Source organism: Piliocolobus tephrosceles, chromosome 11, assembly GCF_002776525.5.
Source record: "Piliocolobus tephrosceles isolate RC106 chromosome 11, ASM277652v3, whole genome shotgun sequence".
Classification (NCBI taxonomy): Eukaryota; Metazoa; Chordata; class Mammalia; order Primates; family Cercopithecidae; genus Piliocolobus; species Piliocolobus tephrosceles.
Genome location: NC_045444.1, coordinates 109,045,361 through 109,064,954, shown reverse-complemented (window position 1 = coordinate 109,064,954; position 19,594 = coordinate 109,045,361). Strand labels below are relative to the sequence as shown.

At 39.5% G+C, this 19,594-nt stretch overlaps 1 protein-coding gene across 2 annotated transcripts in view; it reads left to right on the top strand.

The window, feature by feature from the left end:
- The window catches only part of FARSB (phenylalanyl-tRNA synthetase subunit beta), an 82,640-nt gene extending 63,898 nt beyond the window's left edge, over positions 1 to 18,742 (top strand). For both annotated transcript variants that reach the window (XM_023222202.2, XM_023222212.2), the window contains one exon: positions 18,468 to 18,742. In XM_023222202.2, coding sequence (XP_023077970.1) covers positions 18,468 to 18,619 — 152 coding nt within the window. In that variant the 3' untranslated portion in view covers positions 18,620 to 18,742. The remainder of the gene's footprint in view (positions 1 to 18,467) is intronic.
- Positions 18,743 to 19,594: the final 852 nt, after the last annotated feature.

The following is a 19,594-nucleotide window of genomic DNA, read 5'->3' as shown; positions in this document are numbered from 1 at the left end:
GGATGGTATCTCATTGTGGTTTTGATTTGCATTTCTCTGATGGCCAGTGATGATGAGCATTTTTTCATGTGTCTGTTGGCTGCATAAATGTTTTCTTTTGAGAAGTGTCTGTTCATATCCTTTGCCCACTTTTTGATGGGGTTGTTTGTTTTTTTCTTATAAATTAGTTTGAGTTCTTTGTAGGTTCTGGATATTAGCCCTTTGTTAGATGAGTAAATCGCAAAAATTTTCTCCCATTCTGTAGGTTGCCTGTTCACTCTGATGGTAGTTTCTTTTGCTGTGCAGAAGCTCTTTAGTTTAATTAGATCCCATTTGTCAGTTTTGGCTTTTGTTGCCATTGCTTTTGGTGTTTTAGACATGAAGTCCTTGCCCATGCCTATGTCCTGGATGGTATTACTGAGGTTTTCTTCTAGGGATTTTATGGCATTAGGTCTAACATTTAAGTCTCTAATTCATCTTGAATTAATTTTCATATAAGGAGTAAGGAAAGGATCCAGTTTCAGCTTTCTACTTATGGCTAGCCAATTTTCCCAGCACCATTTATTAAATAGGGAATCCTTTTCCCATTTATTGTTTTTGTCAGGTTTGTCAAAGATCAGATGGCTGTAGATGAGTGGTATTATTTCTGAGGACTCTGTTCTGTTCCATTGGTCTATATCTCTGTCTTGGTACCAGCACCATGCTGTTTTGGTTACTGTAGCCTAGTAGTATAGTTTGAAGTCAGGTAGCATGATGCCTCCAGCTTTGTTCTTTTGACGTAGGATTGTCTTGGCAATGCGGGCTCTTTTTTGGTTCCATATGAACTTTAAAGCAGTTTTTTCCAATTCTGTGAAGAAAGTCATTGGTAGCTTGATGGGGATGGCATTGAATCTATAAATTACCTTGGGCAGTATGGCCATTTTCACGATATTGATTCTTCCTATCCATGAGCATGGTATGTTCTTCCATTTGTTTGTGTCCTCTTTTATTTCACTGAGCAAGAAATACTACTATCCTTTTTAAAAGCATAACTGCAATATCACACAAAACAAAATTAACAATAATTTCTGAATATCATCAAGTATCCAGTCAATGTCCTCCTTTCCCAGTTGTCTTTTTGGGGGTTTTTTTTTGGCCTAAAAGGGTGGGATATCTTTTTTTTTATTATCATTTACTTTAAGTTCTAGGGTACATGTGCACAATGTGCAGGTTTGTTACATATGTATACATGTACCATGTTGGTGTGCTGCACCCATTAACTTGTCATTTACATCAGTTATTTCTCCTAATGCTATCCCTCCCCACTCCCCCCACCCCACGACAGGCCCAGTGTGTGATGTTCCCCACGCTGTGTCCACGTGTTCTCATTGTTCAGTTCCTACCTATGAGTGAGAACATGCAGTGTTTGGTTTTCTGTCCTTGCGATAGTTTGGTCAGAATGATGGTTTCCAGCTTCATCCATGTCCCTACAAAGGACATGAACTCATCCTTTTTTATGGCTGCATAGTATTCCATGGTGTATATGTGCCACATTTTCTTTATCCAGTCTATCATTGATAGACATTTGGGTTGGTTCCAAGTCTTTGCTATTGTGAATAGTGCTGCAGTAAACATATGTGTGCATGTGTCTTTATAGCAGCATTATTTATAATTCTTTGGGAATATACCCAGTAATGGGATGGCTGGGTCAGATGGTAATTCTAGTTCTAGATCCTTGAGGAATCGCCGCACTGTCTTCCACAATGGTTGAACTCATTCTAGTTTATACCAACAGTGTAAAAGTGTTCCTATTTCTCCACATCCTCTCCAGCACCTGTTGTTTCCTGACTTTTTAATGATTGCCATTCTAACTGGTGTGAGATGGTATCTCATTGTGGTTTTGATTTGCATTTCTCTGATGGCCAGTGATGACGAGCATTTTTTCATGTGTCTGTTGACTGCATAAATGTTTTCTTTTGAGAAGTGTCTGTTCATATCCTTTGCCCACTTTTTGATGGGGTTGTTTGATTTTTTCTTGTAAATTTGTTTATGTTCTTTGTAGGTTCTGGATATTAGCCCTTTGTTCGATGAGTAGATCGCAAAAATTTTCTCCCATTCTGTAGGTTGCCTGTTCACTCTGATGGTAGTTTCTTTTGCTGTGCAGAAATTCTTTACTTTAATTAGATCCCATTTGTCTATTTTGGCTTTTGTTGCTATGCTTTTGGTGTTTTAGTCATGAAGGCCTTGCCCATGCCTTTGTCCTGAATGGTATTGCCTAGGTTTTCTTCTAGGGTTTTTATGGTTTGGGGTCTAATATTTAAGTATTTAATCCATCCTGAATTACTTTTTATACAAGGTGTAAGGAAGGGATCCAGTTTCAGCTTTCTACATATGGCTAGTCCGTTTTCCCAGCACCATTTATTAAATAGGGAATCCTTTCCCTATTTCTTGTTTTTGTTGGGTTTGTCAAAGATCCGATAGTTGTAGATGTGTAGTATTATTTCTTAGGGCTCTGTTCAGTTCCACTGGTCTATATCTCTGTTTTGGTACCAGTACCAAGCTGTTTTGGTTACTGCAGCCTTGTAGTGTAGTTTGAAGTCAGGTAGCATGATGCCTCCAGCTTTGTTCTTTTTGCTTAGGATTGTCTTGGCAATGTGGGCTCTTTTTTGGTTCCATATGAACTTTAAAGCAGTTTTTTCCAATTCTGTGAAGAAAGTCATTGGTAGCTTGATAGGGATGGCATTGAATCTATAAATTACCTTGGGCAGTATGGCCATTTTCACAATATTGATTCTTCCAATCCATGAGCATGGTATGTTCTTCCATTTGTTTGTGTCCTCTTTTATTTTGTTGAGCAGTGGTTTGTAGTTCTCCTTGAAGAGGTTCTTCACATCCCTTGTAAGTTGGATTCTTAGGTATTTTATTCTCTTTGGAGCAAATGTGAATGGGAGTTCACTCATGATTTGGTTGTCTGTCTGTTATCGGTGTATAGGAATGCTTGTGATTTTGGCACATTGATTTTGTATCCTGAGACTTTGCTGAAGTTGCTCATCAGCTTAAGAAGATTTTGGGCTGAGACGATGGGGTTTTCTAAATATACAGTCATGTTATCTGCAAACAGGGGCAATTTGACTTCCTCTTTTCCTAATTAAATACCCTTTATTTCTTTCTCCTGCCTGATTGCCCTGGCCAGATCTTCCAACACTATGTTGAATAGGAGTGGTGAGAGATGGCATCCCTGTCTTGTGCCGGTTTTCAGAGGGAATGCTTCCAGGTTTTGCCCATTCAGTATGATATTGGCTGTGGGTTTTTCATAAATAGCCCTTATTATTTTGAGATACGTTCCATCAATACCTAGTTTATTGAGAGTTTTTAGCATGAAGGGCTGTTGAATTTTGTCAAAGGCCTTTTCTGCATCTATTGAGATAATCATGTGGTTTTGCCTTTGCTTCTGTTTATATGATGGATTACGTTTATTGATTTGCGTATGTTGAACCAGCCTCGCATCCCAGGGATGAAGCCGACTTGATTGTGGTGGATAAGCTTTTTGATGTGCTGCTGGGTTCGGTTTGCCGGTATTTTATTGAGGACTTTTGCATTGATGTTCATCAGGGATATTGGTCTAAAATAGTCTTTTTTTGTTTTGTCTCTGCCAGGCTTTGGTATCAGGATGATGCTGGCCTCATAAAATGAGTGAAGGAGGATTCCCTCTTTTTCTATTGATTGGAATAGTTTCAGAAGGAATGGTACCAGCTCCTCTTTGTATCTCTGGTAGAATTCGGCTATGAATCGTCTGGTCCTGGAATTTTTTTGGTTGGTAGGCTGTTAATTATTGCCTCAATTTCAGAGCCTGTATTGGTCTATTCAGGGATTCAACTTCTTCCTGGTTTAGTCTTGGGAGGGTGTATGTGTCCAGGAATTTATCCATTTCTTCTGGATAGAAGTGTTTATAGTAGAGGTGTTTATAGTATTATCTGATGGTAGTTTGTATTTCTGTGGGATTGGTGGTGATAGCTCCCTTATCACTTTTTATAGTATCTATTTGATTCTTCTCTCTTTTCTTCTTTATTAGTCTTGCTAGCGGTTTATCAATTTTGTTGATCTTTAAAAAAAAAACCAGCTCCTGGATTCATTGGTTTTTTTATTGAAGGGTTTTTTTGTGTCTCTGTCTCCTTCAGTTCTGCTGTGATCTTAGTTATTTCTTGACTTCTTCTAGCTTTTGAATTTGTTTGCTCTTGCTTCTCTAGTTCTTTTAATTGTGATGTTAGGGTGTCGATTTTGGATCTTTCGTGCTTTCTCTTGTGGGCATTTAGTGTTAAAAATTTCCCTATACACACTTCTTTAAATGTGTCCCAGAGATTCTGGTATGTTGTGTCTTTGTTCTCATTGGTTTCAAAGAACATCTTTATTTCTGCCTTCATTTCGTTATTTACCCAGTAGTCATTCAGGAGCAGGTTGTTCAGTTTCCATGTAGTTGTGTGGTTTTGAGTGAGTTTCTTAATCCTGAGTTCTAATTTGATCACACTGTGATCTGAGAGACAGTTTGTTGTGATTTCTGTTCTTTTGTATTTGCCGAGGAGTGCTTTACTTCCAACTGTGTGGTCAATTTTGGAATAAGTGCGATGTGGTGCTGAGAAGAATGTAAATCCTGTTGATTTGGGGTGTAGAGTTCTTTAGATGTCTATTAGGTCTGCTTGGTGCAGATCTGAATTCAAGTCCTGGATATCCTTGTTAACTTTCTGTCTCGTTGATCTGTCTAATGTTGACAGTGGGGTGTTAAAGTCTCCCATTATTATTGTGTGGTAGTCTAAGTCTCATTGTAGGTCTCTAAGGGCTTGCTTTATGAATCTGGGTGCTTCTGTATTGGGTGCATATATATTTAGAACAGTTAGCTCTTCTTGTTGAATTGATCCCTTTACCTTTGTGTAATGGCCTTCTTTGTCTCTTTTGATCTTTGTTGGCTTAAAGTCTGTTTTATCAGAGACTAGGATTGCAACCCCTGATTTTTTTTCCCTTTCCATTTGCTTGGTAGATCTTCCTCCATTCCTTTATTTTGAGCCTATGTGTATCTCTGCTCGTGAGATGGGTCTCCTGAATACAGCACACTGATGGGTCTTGACTCTTTATCTAATTTGCCAGTCTGTGTCTTTTAATTGGGACATTTAGCCCATTTACACTAGGGTTAATATTGTTATGTGTGAATCTGATCCTGTCATTATGATGTTAGATGGTTATTTTGCTCGTTAGTTGATGCATTTTCTTCCTAGCATCGATGGTCTTTACAATTCGACATGTTTTTGCAGTGGCTCGTGCTAGTTGTTCCTTTCTATGTTTAGTGCTTCCTTCAGAATCTCTTGTAGGGCAGGCCTGGTGATGACAAAATCTCTCAGCATTTGCTTATCTGTAAAGGATTTTATTTCTCCTTCACTTATGAAGCTTAGTTTGGCTGGATATGAAATTCTGGGTTGAAAATTCTTTTCTTTAAGAATCTTGAATATTTTCCCCCACTCTTATTCTGGCTTGTAGAGTTTCTGCCGAGAGATCAACTATTAGTCTGATGGGCTTCCCTTTGTGGGTAACCCGACCTTTCTCTCTGGCTGCCCTTAACATTTTTTCCTTCATTTCAACTTTGGTGAATCTGACAATTATGTGTCTTGGAGTTGCTCTTCTTGAGGAGTATCTTTGTGGCCTTCTCTGTATTTCCTGAATTTGAATGTCGGCCTGCCTTGCTGGGTTGGGGAAGTTCTCCTGGATAATATCCTGCAGAGTGTTTTCCAACTTGGTTCTGTTCTCCCTGTCATTTTCAGGTACACCAATCAGATGTAGATTTGGTCTTTTCACATAGTCCCATATTTCTTGGAGGCTTTGTTTGTTTCTTTTTGCTCTTTTCTCTGTAAACTTCTCACTTCATTTCATTGATTTGATCTTCAGTCACTGATACCCTTTCTTCCACTGAATTGAATTGGCTACTGAAGCTTGTGCACACGTCACGTAGTTCTCGTGCCATGGTTTTCATCTCCATCAGGTCATTTAAGGTCTTCTCTACACTGTTTATTCTTGTTAGCCATTTGTCTAATCTTTTTTCAAGATTTTTAGCTTCTTTGCGATGTGTTCAAACATTCTCCTTTAGCTCAGAGAAGTTTGTTATTCCCGATCTTCTGAAGCCTACTTCTGTCAACTTGTCAAAGTCATTCTCCATCCAGCTTCGTTCCATTGCTGGCGAGGAGCTGCATTCCTTTGGAGGAGAAGAGTCACTCTGATTTTTAGAATTTTCAGCTTTTCTGCTTGGGTTTCTCCCCATCTTTGTGGTTTTATCTACTTTTGGTCTTTGATGATGGTGACCTACAGATGGGGTTTTGGTGTGGATGTTCTCTTTGTTGATGTTGATGTTATTCCTTTCTGTTTGTTAGTTTTCCTCCTAACAGTCAGGACCCTCAGCTGCAGGTCTGTTGGAGTTTGCTGGAGGTCCACTCCAGACCATGGTTGTCTGGATATCACCAGTGGAGACTTGTGAACAGCAAATGTTGCTGCCTGATCCTTCCTCTGGAAGCTTTGTCTCAGAGGGGCACCCAGCTGTATGAGGTTTCAGTCGGCCCCTACTGGGAGCTGTCTCTTGGGTTAGGTTACTCAGGGGTCTCCTGGGTTAGGTTACTTGGGGGTCAGGGACCCACTTCAGGAGGCGGGCTCTCTGTTCTCAGATCTGAAACTCTGTGCTGGGAGAACCACTGCTCTCTTCAAAGCTGTCAAACAGGGATGTTTAAGTCTGCAGAAGTTTCTGCTGCCTTTTGTTCAGCTATGCCCTGTCCCCAGAGGTAGAGACTACAGAGGCAGGCAGGCCTTGTTGAGCTGCAGTGGGCTCCACCCAGTTCGAGCTTCCTGGCCACTTTGTTTACCTACTCAAGCCTCAGCAATGGCGGATGCCCCTCCCCCAGCCTCGCTGCGCCATTGCAGTTTGATCTCAGACTGCTGTGCTAGCAGTGAACAAGGCTCCATGAGCTTGGGACACTCCAAGCCAGGTGTGGGATATAATCTCCTGGTGTGCTGTTTGCTGAGACTGTTGGAAAAGGGCAGTATTATGGTGGGGGTGTCCTGATTTTCCAGGTACCATCTGTCACGGCTTCCCTTGGCCAGGAAAGGGAATTCCCCGACCTCTTGTGCTTCCTGGGTGAGGCGATGCCCCGCCCTGCTTCGGCTCACACTCCATGGGCTCCACCCCACTGTCCAACAAGTCCCAGTAAGATGAACCTGGTAGCTCAGTTGGAAATGCAGAAATCACTCATCATCTGCATTGCACCACTGGGAGTTGTAGACTGGAGCTGTTCCTATTCGGCCATCTTGGACCCCAAATTCAGGGCAATAATTTTTTAAACTTTTTTGGGGGGAGTTGGATGGAAACTCCCTTTAAGCATCTTCTATAACTGAAGTCCCCATTTTGTTAATTTTTTATTTTGAAATAGTCAAAATTTATTTTAAAAATGCAAATGGTATGCAAATTTTTTTTTTTCTGAACTGTTTGAGAGCTAATTTGATATTGCATTACCCCTAAATAGTTTGTTGTGTATTTCCTATAAACAAGGACATCATTCTCTATAACCATAATAATAATCATCAAAATCAGATGAACATTGATGTTTATGTTAACCACCATTTAATCCTTAGGCCCTATGCAAGTTTTATCAGTTGTCCTTTATAGCTGTTAGTCCGTTCTCATGCTGCTATGAAGAAATATCCAAGACTGAGTAATTTATAAAGAAAAGAGGTTTAATTGACTCAGTTCTGCATGGCTTGGGAGGCCTCAGGAAACTTACAATCATGGTAGAAGGCACTTCTTCACAGGGCGGCAGGGGAATAAGGGGGTGAGAGTGAGTAAAGGGGAGAAAGCCTCTTAAAAAAACCATCAGATCTTGTGAGAAATCCTTTACCATCACAAGGACAGCAAGGGGATAACCACCTCCATGTTTCAATTGCCTCCCACCCAGACCCTCCCATGGGGATTATGGGAACTACATTTCAAGATGGGATTTGGGTAGGGACACAGCCAAACCATATCAACAGCAAAGAGTCACTTGTTGTCTTCAGCCATCATATCTCATTAGTCTCCTTCTGGAGACTTCTAGAATAGTCTTTTCTTGACTTTCATGACCTTGACACTTGAAGAGTACAGGCCAGTTATTTTGTAGCATGTTCCTCAATTTTGGTTTGTCTGATGTTTCGTCACTAAATTCCCGTTAGGCATCTTTGGAGGAATGGTAGAGTAGTAATGCTAACTTCCCAGTGCATGCTGTGAAGTGGCATACAATTTTCATTTATCCCATAACTGGTGATATTCACTGTAATCACTTAATTAAGGTTGTAGCTACCAGTCATCTTTACTGTAAAATTATTCTTTTCTCCATTATAATTAATAAATATCTTGTGGGGAAGAGCTTTGAAATTATGTAAATATACTGTTTCTAATCAGTTTTCCTATATACTTAAGTTATGTCAGTATGGACTCATTGTTGCTGATTTTATTCAGTGTATTTAAATCCATTACAGTCATTTATTTTGATGCTTAAATTGTCCCCAATTTGGCCAGCAGGTGTCCCTTGAGGCTGGCTTCAGTTTGCTTTTAACATGTTCCTATTATTCTTGAGCACTCCGTTGCTTTTGGCACAAGATATTCTTGGTCGATCTTGAACTTCCTCTTACCTCATGTCTCGAACCTGGTTTCTTTTAGTGGAAAATGGTATCTTGAAGCCAAGATCTAGGGTGTAAGGTGTGATTATTGTTATGGCAGGGGAGGGTTGCTATTGCAAGGCCTTCTCAGAGGACTGAGCCTGGGATTGTGGCATGATGCGTGCCTGTGCGTACACACTTGCACACACATCTGCATCTATGCATCTATATTTGTTTACGTACATATATATGTAGTACACAAACATAGATACACATGTCTATATATGACTGTAAGTCTACAGTATGTCCAATTCCAACTTAACACTTTAGGGTTTATTCCCAGTTTTCTCCTGGTCCATATTTGTACCTCTCTTCTCCAATACTGAGACAACTATCTCCCATTGCTCTTAGTTTATTTACTTACTTGATCTATGTTCCTGCCTGTAACTGAACTCTCTTCTTATCTTCTCCTCTGCATGTTTGCACCCCTCATCACTGAGCCTCTGACTTCTCCCACAAGACTGTCCCCACTAACTTGTGGATGCCCTCCCTCCCCCTTGAGCTCTGACACCCCATGCTAGATTTCTTTCCTGACCTGGGACACACAGTTTTTACCTTCTCACCGCCAGGTAGGGATTTCTGCCTCTTCAGCTCCTTTAGGGCTGAATTGTTCTGGAAGAGAAGGGGATAAAGACTTCTTAAGTCTTACAAAGCCTTTATTGATAGGGATGTTCTTGTTAAAATGAAGGGGAGAAAATGGTTGTATATGGTGGGGCTTTTTTGGAAGGGACTGGTAATGTAGGAAATATATTTGTGGGCTCACCTAATGTAGTTTCTTCCTCAGATCTAGCATATTTCTCTGTGATCTTCCTGCTGAGAGTCTTATAAGGCCAAGTAAAATGTCTCAAGACCCCCTGGCCCTTCCTGTCTTGTAGGGTTTTTTGTGTTATAGTTGTACTTTCTTCTACTTCTCCCCTTCCAAGAACCAGAACCCTCATTTTCCCCCTTCCGAGTCACTCTATTTCATCACTCACTTTCCAGAAGATAAAGGTTGCCAGTCACTCTCTTAATCCCTACATGCCCTTAGTTTGTGAATTGCATTCTCTGAAAAAAGGTTTCCTCTTGGAATTATTTTCCTAGGTTGATTTGAGGCATTTTTTTTCCTACCAGTGGAATTTTTTTTAAAGGCAGTAGTTGTGTTATGCAGGAGAAAGTTTTTTATTGGTGTTGTACAAGATGAGATCAATATCATCTTCTATCTGTGGTTTGTTGTTAGTACCACTACCAGAAGTGTATTGTTTAACATTTTGCTATATAAGGAGCTACACAATGATTCATTTTCTTTTTACCTATGTAGTACATTATGTATTTTTTTGACATGGGGTCTCATTATATTGCCCAGGCTAGTTTTGAACACCTGGTCTCAAGCCACCATCCTGCCTCAGCCTCCTAAAGCACTAGGATTGCAGTTGTGCAACACTATGCCTCACCTTTAGTATTACTTTTAGAAAAGGGAAGTAATCCAAGAAAGACTCTATGCTTATAGAAGCCTTATTTATACTAATGAATAATAGGAAACAACTCCAGGATGAAATACTTGTAGAATAAGTTGACAAACTATGGTATATAAATATAATGGAATGTGATTAAAATGTCTTTAGACACGTGAATATAAACTCAGTTGAAAAAGCAGTTCCCAAGATGGAATAGACATTAATTCATTATATATAATATATATAATATTTGTTATATATATTTATTATGTATAATATTCATGTATATAATATTTTGTTATGTGTAATGGATGTTATTTGTAAAACCGTAGGGTGCATGCTAATCGACTGTGACAGTGTCCGTGTAACACTGAGTGTTGTGGCAAGTCCTTCTGTCACTTTAATCCATGTGATTAAAGACTTAATTCCTTCACACCAGTTTTTTAATCTGTAAAATTGCAATGACGCTATCTGTCCCATCGACATCCTAGAGTTGTCAGGGAAGGCAGTTGCAAGAATTTGTGAAAACATTTTGGAATGTGTAAATCTCTTCAGAGTAAACTTGGAGTAGATCTTAGGTCTATCTGTCTTCAGAAAAGCAACACTGGATGAGCTGCAGACTGGGTTTCGGGAAAACCTGAATTCTGATCTCAATTCTGCTGTTACCTGTTTTCTTAACCTGTCTAGTATCTATTTTTTTCATATATTAAGTGAAGGAAATGGACAGGATTGCTTCCAAGGTCATTTCCAGTTTTAAGATTCTGCAGCAGTTTAAATTCAGGAGTAATCTCTGTCACAGGTTCTAACATTTCAGGTCTTTTTCTTTGCCTTTGTAGATGGCGTCCCTGTGGTACTTGTCTGCTGAAATAATTCCAGCTTTGTTTCAAGAATCAGAAATTTATTCATACAAGTATCTGTGTTATATGGGATTTTAAAAATAAATAGTTCTATTTTCCATGGAAGGCTCTAGGTTTTGTCAGTATTGTTCTGTATTAATATTACAGAGCCTACTTGGGTATGTCCTAAGGTGAGAGATGATGAACTATCAGTCTTTCTTGTTTTCTCCTAAGTTTTGTTTATTTAATTTTAAACCAGAAGTTTTCTAACGTGAAATGGACAGCTTGACCAAAAGCTTAAAAACATTCTGCTCTAGGCCTTATGTGCCTGTGGGCCACACACAGAGGAGCCGATTCCACGGCCCTTCTTCACCTTTTGCTTGCTCTCCAGCCTCTACTATTGCTTGCCTAGGGCGAGCCTCCTAATCTCCTTGTGCTTCTCTTTTTCCCATCTGTAACTTGCCTGTCCCACAAAGAGCTTGACCAGGGCTGCACTGGGAATGAGTGATGAATAGAAAGTGGGGTGCCATGTTTTTGCAATTTCATTGTTCTTTCATTTTTCTTTTCTTGATTTTTGAGAATCAAAATCACGCCCAGCTAATTTTTTTTTTTTTTTTGAGACAGAGTCTCGCTCTGTTGCCCAGGCTGGAGTGCAGGGGCGCAATCTCGGCTCACTGCATGCTCCGCCTCCTGGGTTCACGCCATTCTCGTGCCTCAGCCTCCCAAGTAGCTGGGACTACAGGTGCCCACCATCACGCCTGGCTAATTTTTTTTGTATTTTTTAGTAGAGACAGGGTTTCACCCTGTTAGCCAGGATGGTCTCGATCTCCTGACCTCATGATTTGCCTGCCTTGGCCTCCCAAAGTGCTGGGATTACAAGCGTGAGCCACCACGCCCAGCCCCAGCTAATTTTTTTTTGTATTTTTAGTAGAGATGGGGTTTCACCATGTTGGCCAGGATGGTCTTGATCTCCTGACTTCGTGATCTACCTGCCTCAGTCTCCCAAAGTGCTGGGATTACAGGTGTGAGCCACCATGCCCAGCCTCCTTTTTCTTTTACATGCCCTATTTGTCACCTGAAATCTTATTCTGAAACTAAAACAGCTATCAAAATTACATGTTTAAAGTTATGTTTGCACTAAGTTAGCTAAAGTTCTCAATTGAATAAGTTAACTAATTGTGAAATTTGGATACAATCTCATACAGTCGACATTTCCATTCTTTCCTTAATTAGTCCTACCACAGTTTCTTTTTAATTATTTCACTGTACTTGTGGAGGAAGTAATAAGTTATTCCTTTTAGTTTGAGAAATAGTCCCCTTAAAGATTTTTTTGTCAGGTAAAAGACTGGATAAAGAACCATTTGTTGGGCCAAGAAGGCAGAGTGATTTCTTTTATTTTTGAAGTTGTTATTCTAAATATATTCTATACATATTGAAGAAAATGTGAAAATTTTGGGTTAAAATGATATGGGTGTCAGACAAATATAGGATGGTGGCATTATTTAAGAACAGAAGTTTTCAAAACAGACTGACAGTGAGGATACTTTTTAACCTAGAAGTAAAAGTCCTTTGGTTTTACACAATTTGAGATGGATTTAAAGTTGCAATTAGCTGGGTCATCTTGAAGCTCTTCCAACATTCCTGACCTCCTTTAGGTTTTAAAATATGAGTGTGCATGTGTGCGTGAGAGACACATAGCTAAGATTAGACTTTAAAATAGATCTCAACGTTTCCCAAGCATTTCTATGTAATCATTTCGTATTTGCCCTGCTAATTAACTAAACGTTTCATAAGAAATGTTAAACAGTAAAAACCACAGAAATAAATGATAAATGATAAATTTCTCTACACAAATTAAGACTGGGAAATCTTGGAGTTATACGATTCTAAATATTTAGTCACAAGGAGATTGTGGTAATTGTTAAAATTAAAAGATGGTTATTTGTTGAAGACATTTCTCCATCACTTAGAGGACTAGGTGGTGTGGGTTTTGCTGATTTCTTTTGAAGCATAAGGCCCTACAGGATCGTGTCTGGATTTGTAATATTATGCCCTGCCCTGTGTTGATGGAATGTTGCTGTGTCATGGGCTCCCTGAGTTCCATGCTGTGGGGTTAAGTAGGTACCAGTTCCCTCACATCTAGTTGCCTTCACTTTAAGAGTTAATGGTGTCTGCAGGTGTGTTGGGATTAGCACTGTAAAGTTGTGTAAGGGGTTTTTCTTTCTTTTGATCTTCAGAAAGGGATGAAAGATGGCCATTAAACTCAAGGGATTAGGTCCCCTCTCTTTACAGACTTTAGCTACCATAAATATTTCACTTCAAATGCAAGGTGAAGAATTGTATACATCAGGAGAAAATGGGTGTTTTATGTTACCAGTTGGAAATTATTCAGTCTCCACCTACAAATTAAATTGTCTTTGCAGAGACATTTTCTCCCAACTGAGTGTCCTAGGATCTGAAAAAATGTTTTTGTGTTTATATCTCGATAGTGATTTTTTTCCTCTCATATACCTAAACCTTTTTCTTTCCTTTTATAAGCTAATGTCTTACCTACATTGTACTGTTTTCTCCCTTGAGTTCTCTCCCCTTGTGTAAGTCCATTGGTGCCTTCAAAATACTGCTGTTTCAAAAACTTTGAGAACAGCCACCCTTAGGAATGACACCATGCTCACGTGGGATAAGTGTGTGTTTTGTTTTATAGTCTCTATATGCTGTCTCTTCCTTTAAATCAACATTGTTTAGAAAAGGAAGGTGATGTTGATGGGCTGGCAGCAGAGTCCTACAATTCCTGTTACTGCATTCTCAGAAAACTAGTGGGAAACCAGGAGGAAGTTCCTCCTCTGTAGGAAATTATGGTTCCAGTCTCATTCCACACTTTGCCACGTCACCCGCCCTGTCAATTTCACCCCAGAATGGAACACTGGAGATGTTTGTTTCCCTTTTCTCAGAGGAGAAGGACTTGGGTAGATGCCAACCCCCAAATCAGCCTGTGAAATGATTATTCCTCCCTTCACTCCATAGTACATAATTAGTCACTTAGAACATATTTACAATATATTCAGTTGGCCCAGTGGCTTGCAATATCTATATAATTTTGTATTTTTTTATTTCATCCCTGAAGTTGGAGACTTATATGTAGTTAAAACTCATGATGATAGTTTCTGTTGTTTGCCATATATGTGACATATGGACATTCCTTTTCCAGTGTTCCCTGCCCCCACTTTGTATTTTGTTCTTATCTCTTTATTTGCAGAAATTTTGGGTGGTTAAGTACCAGATTGCAAGCAGTACAATATGTGGGTTCAAGCCTCACATCATGTATTAGTACTGTTCAAAAAAGGGAAAAATTGTATGAGTAGATGACTTTTTACAGATGCGCCAAATAAAATACCAAATGAATGAGTTGAATATAGCCAGTGGCAGGGGGATTAAGATCAGGAATTAAGACTCTGATTAAGAAGGTGCTTGATAACGCCTTCTAATGTTTTCAGATTAGGGGGTCTGCTCAGTTACCACCTTAAGCTTCTACTTCCGATGCCCCCTAAAATTATAGGAATGACTCCATGTGTAAAGCTTATCCAAACTTTGGGTCTATAATACTACTCTTAAAAAAAAAAATGAGGCAAAAAGAAACTGTGAAAAGTGTTTAGCAATGAGCAAGAGAGGGAGCTTACAAACTCTTTGATGGTCAATTAGCCAGAAAATGTGCTAAAGACTGGGTGCTGTGCTGGATTACAGGCCCAGGAATTACCCCCAAGGTCCTCAGAGTGGTCCTGCCGTTTGAGCACAGAGACAATTACAGACCTCTAGGAGATGCTACAAAGGCTTTAATTAAGGGACTTACTAACACCCCACTAAGTTTTGGAAATTTAATTCTTATTTGTGCTTACCTGATGTTTCTTTTGTCCAGACTTTCACATGTATTTCAACAGAGAACACTATTTCCCCCACATCTGTTTTATGTTGGAAGCCGTTTACTGTGATAGATAGCAGCAAAGCTGAGAGTTTAACCAGTATGAGGAAGTAGGTAGAAAAGTGGGCTTGGGAGGCTTTTTGCTGGGGAGCATTTTGGGCTCACATTGAAAATTGTAGTACTACGCATCTTGAAACATCAGTAAGAGAAAACTAATGTACTTTATAGAATTTGAATTTTAGCATTCACATTTCACAAAGCAATGTGATTTTCTTTGAATTGGCAACTTTGTGTTTCTAGACACAGCATGCTGCTCTTTCTCTCAAAATATGTTTTTGTTTGTTGATGCTATAAGGTTACCACCCAGGTCTGATTTTTCACAAGCCTAGACTCATATTTTGTTCCATTTAGATGTGACTGTTTTTATTTCTGGAAATACTCTGCTTTAAGATGCATTAGTCCTAGCTAGAGCACTATGATCACATTAATCTACCGGAGTTATTGTGCTCAACTACCCCCTTTCTGCCAACAGTGGAGATGCTCTCATCTTTGAACTCTAGGGCCTAATTGTTGCCCAAGTCGGCTGTATCTCCCTTGTTTTCTTAGTGAAGTAGTTATTCTCTCTTCTGTCCTTTGAAGCAATTCACTTCTGCCTGCAAAGTTTGGTTTGAACCTTAAAGGTTTTCAAAAGCACTAAGAAATGCTTGTGTTTTAGTAACATTATATTTTCCTTCAGTATTTCTAGTTTACATGTAATATCTCGTCAAGTGGCACATTTTTTAGGTTCTCTCTGTGGTACCAATGGACTACTTGAAGGACCTTTTGTGTGCATACCTCTTAATTTGTGTATGAGGAGGACAGAACCTCAACCTTGCTGAAAAGAGGAGTCGATAAGAAACTCACACGTGTTTAACCTGTGATAACAGTTTTAACTTGCCATTTTATCATTTTTCACAAGGTCAGATATAAAGTGTGCAGTTTTCAGCAAAGTCGAGTTTATACAGAAATCTTATGACTGGGCTTCATTTTTACATGTGGGTTGGTAGGGAAGGATAATTTGTATTGGATGCTAGGGCAGCAGGCTTCATTTTTACGTGTGAGTTGGTAGGGGAGGATGATTAGCATTGGACAAGAGGGCAGCAGGCTCCTGTATGTGCTGTCAGCTCCATTGGACCACTGTGAAGGCCTTCTGACTCCAGAGTGGTTTGAGATGCTGCAGTGGCCTGGATGGGTCTATGGGCCCAGGTGAGAGCTTTTGATGTTTATGTTATGTAGAATACTCATATACTTGGATATGTTTTAAATAAAGCATAATGTGAATGTTAGTTCTTCTTTGCCTTTCTTTGGAAAGAGGGAAAATTATATTTAGTGACACAAATATTTTTGTCTGATCAAGTACCTAACTGGTTAATGAACTAAAGCAAAGTTTGATCCAAACTTCAGGAGAGAGGTAGAGCTGGCAACTGAAGAAGAATATAACTGAATTTTGCTTAAGAAGTGCTGATTCGAGAAGTTGTTTTATGAAGTAAAAAATTCTAAGCTCTTATCTCTTAGGCTTTATTTTGCTAACATTGTTAGAACTAGCACATCTGGCTTAGATTCTAAAATAGTTTGGTTTTATGCTTCAGTAAAAATGAAACCAATCAAATTGGAATTGAAGATAGATGAAAGGATGGATTTTGGTACAATGAAGATTCTTAAACACAGTAAAGTTACCAGGGAAGATCTTGAACATTGCCTTTCTGAGTGTCCCTTAAAATTAGGCTGGTGTCAAACATCAGCATCACACAATATACCCAGGTAACAAACCTGAACACGTACCCCTTGAATCTATTAATAAGATAAAAGTTGAAAAAAACCACAGCAAGCTGGTGTCTTTTTTTAGGTAGTGTGGTTGTATTCAAGTCTAGCTCTGTAAAGGGGTGCTGGGGTGCTGGGATAAATAGTCCCCAGCAGTCCTTCCAGTTCTGCAGTTCTTGATTATATTGCTTACCATTAACACCTTATGTAATCTTCACTTACATGTCATTTGAAGATTTTTCTTTTCCTTTGGTGAATCGAGGGGAGGAGAGTTTTGTCTTTTAAGTTAGATATTTATTTTGATAGAATTAAAATGTACCATCTTTATCAGATTTAGTAATATTCGTATGAAACTAAGGCTCTATGTTATTAGTTGGATTTGGTTTCTGCATTGTTTTATTTAGTTTCCCTCCCTATCCCTCACCCCAAGTGTGGATTAGTGCACAGAGCCAGATAGTTAAATGCAGTCACTAAAATTCTTGCTTTAAAAGACAGTGAGGCAGAATTGTTTAGTTTGGAGAGATGTGAAAAAGAGGCCACCTTAATATTTCACCTCTGTTGCTTTGGGTTTACTGAAGTTGACAATTTAGAATGTTTTCCAGCTCTTTCCCCAGAAATAAAAACAAAATCCTTCTCTGCTGGTCAAGAAATATATGTAATTGCCTTTGTCTCTATGGTACTAACTTGATGGTAGCGGGTTCCCCTCCCCTCCAACCTGATTCTGTATCTCTTAAGCATGCTGACCTTGGAACCATTAGTAGAGACTCAGCAGTTTACTCTTTCATCAATAATGTACTCACTCTGAAGTGGCAGGCTGGACGCTGTGGCCCAGCTCTGCATGGGTATTTATAGTTTGTGCCAGTAAATGTTTCTGTTGAATCGGTCAGGAGCTGCAGGCCTGATCTGTTTTCAAGTTGGTGGTGAGAGCAATGAGTCGGCATATTTGTAAACCTCAGGAGATACGGAGCATTGATAGATTCCTGTGGCACTGGTAATTTCATGAATATGGAGTGGGCCTGTATGTTCATTTTTAGCTCTGTAAACCTCAAGAACTGTTACTGTCTTGGTAAGCTGTATCAGTGCATTGGCACTGATGAAGGGAGAACTTTCTGCCTGTCTTGAAGTAAACGAGGCATCAACCCAGACTTGTGTTGGGCTGACCTTTGCTGTGGTTTTACAGTAGATGCTCCAAAACTGCCTAGAAAGCTCTTTTCAAATGGGAATGTGGGTTGCCTTTGGTAGCATGGCCTGTCATCAGAGGTGTGGTTCCCCTGGTAGCCGGCCTATGATACTGTGGCTCCGGTTTCTTTATGTAATAAGGTGAGAAAGAGTGACTTTGTACAGAGCAAATGAATTCAGTGTCGATGTCTTATCCAGTGAGCATTGCTATGGAAAAACCTGTTTGAAAACAGGTTTTTCCCATCCAAGTTCATCAGTTTTATGTTTCATTTTCTGCCTTTTGTCCTTTTTAGGACCGGTTCCAAGTGCAGGCAGAGGTCCCCTAGGACTTCTGACTGTGGGCCTTCAGCAGCCTCCATGATTTCATCATTCCTGCTTGGGCCCCTGTTACCAAAAATACAGGACCCTTATTTTCATATTTGCCCCTGATTTTTTCCTTGCAAGAGTTTCTTGATAAGCAAATCCTTCTTTTAAATACTAGAAAGTATGAGGAAGCGTTCTCTTTTCATAGCCAGTGATTTAAAGAAGAATAGTTATTTTTAAAGTAGACTAGTGGGCTTTTAGTGTTAAATGTCTATTGACATTTTCCCCGAAGAAACATTGATTTTTCTTTCACTTTGTCTTTTTCAGGGCCTGCTTTCTTCCCCGGGCGATGTGCAGAGATCTTTGCCAGGGGTCAAAGTGTTGGGAAGCTTGGGGTCCTTCATCCTGACGTTATCACCAAGTTTGAGCTGACCATGCCCTGCTCCTCACTAGAAATCAATATTGGACCCTTTTTGTGAAGATTGGTCTCTGTGGTGTGATTCTCTTCCCAAATGTCCATTTCTCCTCCCCTAGTGTCCTTTAGTCCTCCACAGGGAACATCTATGTGGGCTTTAATGTTTAATAAAGTAGAAAGCACTGTCTGGCTGTGTGGGTAGAGACCACCCTTTCCCTGCATTAGACCAGCTTGTGCCATATACGAATGTCTGTGTGTGAAGCTGCATTGTTGGGTGAAAGCCCTGTGGAGTGCCAGAGGAATGCACTGGCAGAGTGCAGGATCTGTTCTGAAAGGCAGATGTGCTCCTCAGACATCAGAGCATCACATTGGAGCGGATTACTCCTGCATAGCAAGATCCCATTTCTTTCTTTATTGATAAAACAAGATAATTGATGAGAGTTCATGTTGCGTGAGTTTGAGATAACTGAGGGGTTTAGCTTTGATTTTCTACATTTGACATGTATTCATCATTGAGAAACACTAAAATAACAATATTTTTAGAAAACGTTTAAGAATCAATTATGGTCCAACAATTATAGCTTCTGAGATCAGTTTAAAGTGAAAGAAAAATCTGTAATACAAGGATTCAAAATATGTGAGGGTGCACAGGTATTTTTTACTCTATCTGTGATACTCTAAGATGGAGTATGTGCAACGAAGATCTGTTCTGCTGTAAGAGTTAAAATGGACAAGTATTGATGTCAATGCAGTATGAACATTAGGAAACAATGCGAAGCTTATTTTTGCCATAGGCCATGCATGTTACTGTAATCAGTCAGTTATAAAATCATGATTTTAAATACTTAATTGAGCTACTAGTTTCTCTCTTATAGGGAGATATTAGGCCTCTCTTTTTCTGAAGCTAAGCTTCAGCCAATCCTCCTTATTTTATATCCCAGTTTCCTTTCTTACTTCAATCTAGAATTCTCCATTAGGTACCATCTCTGGAAAAAAGCTGGGTCTAATGTTTGAGACAAGTTCCCAGGTACTATTGAAG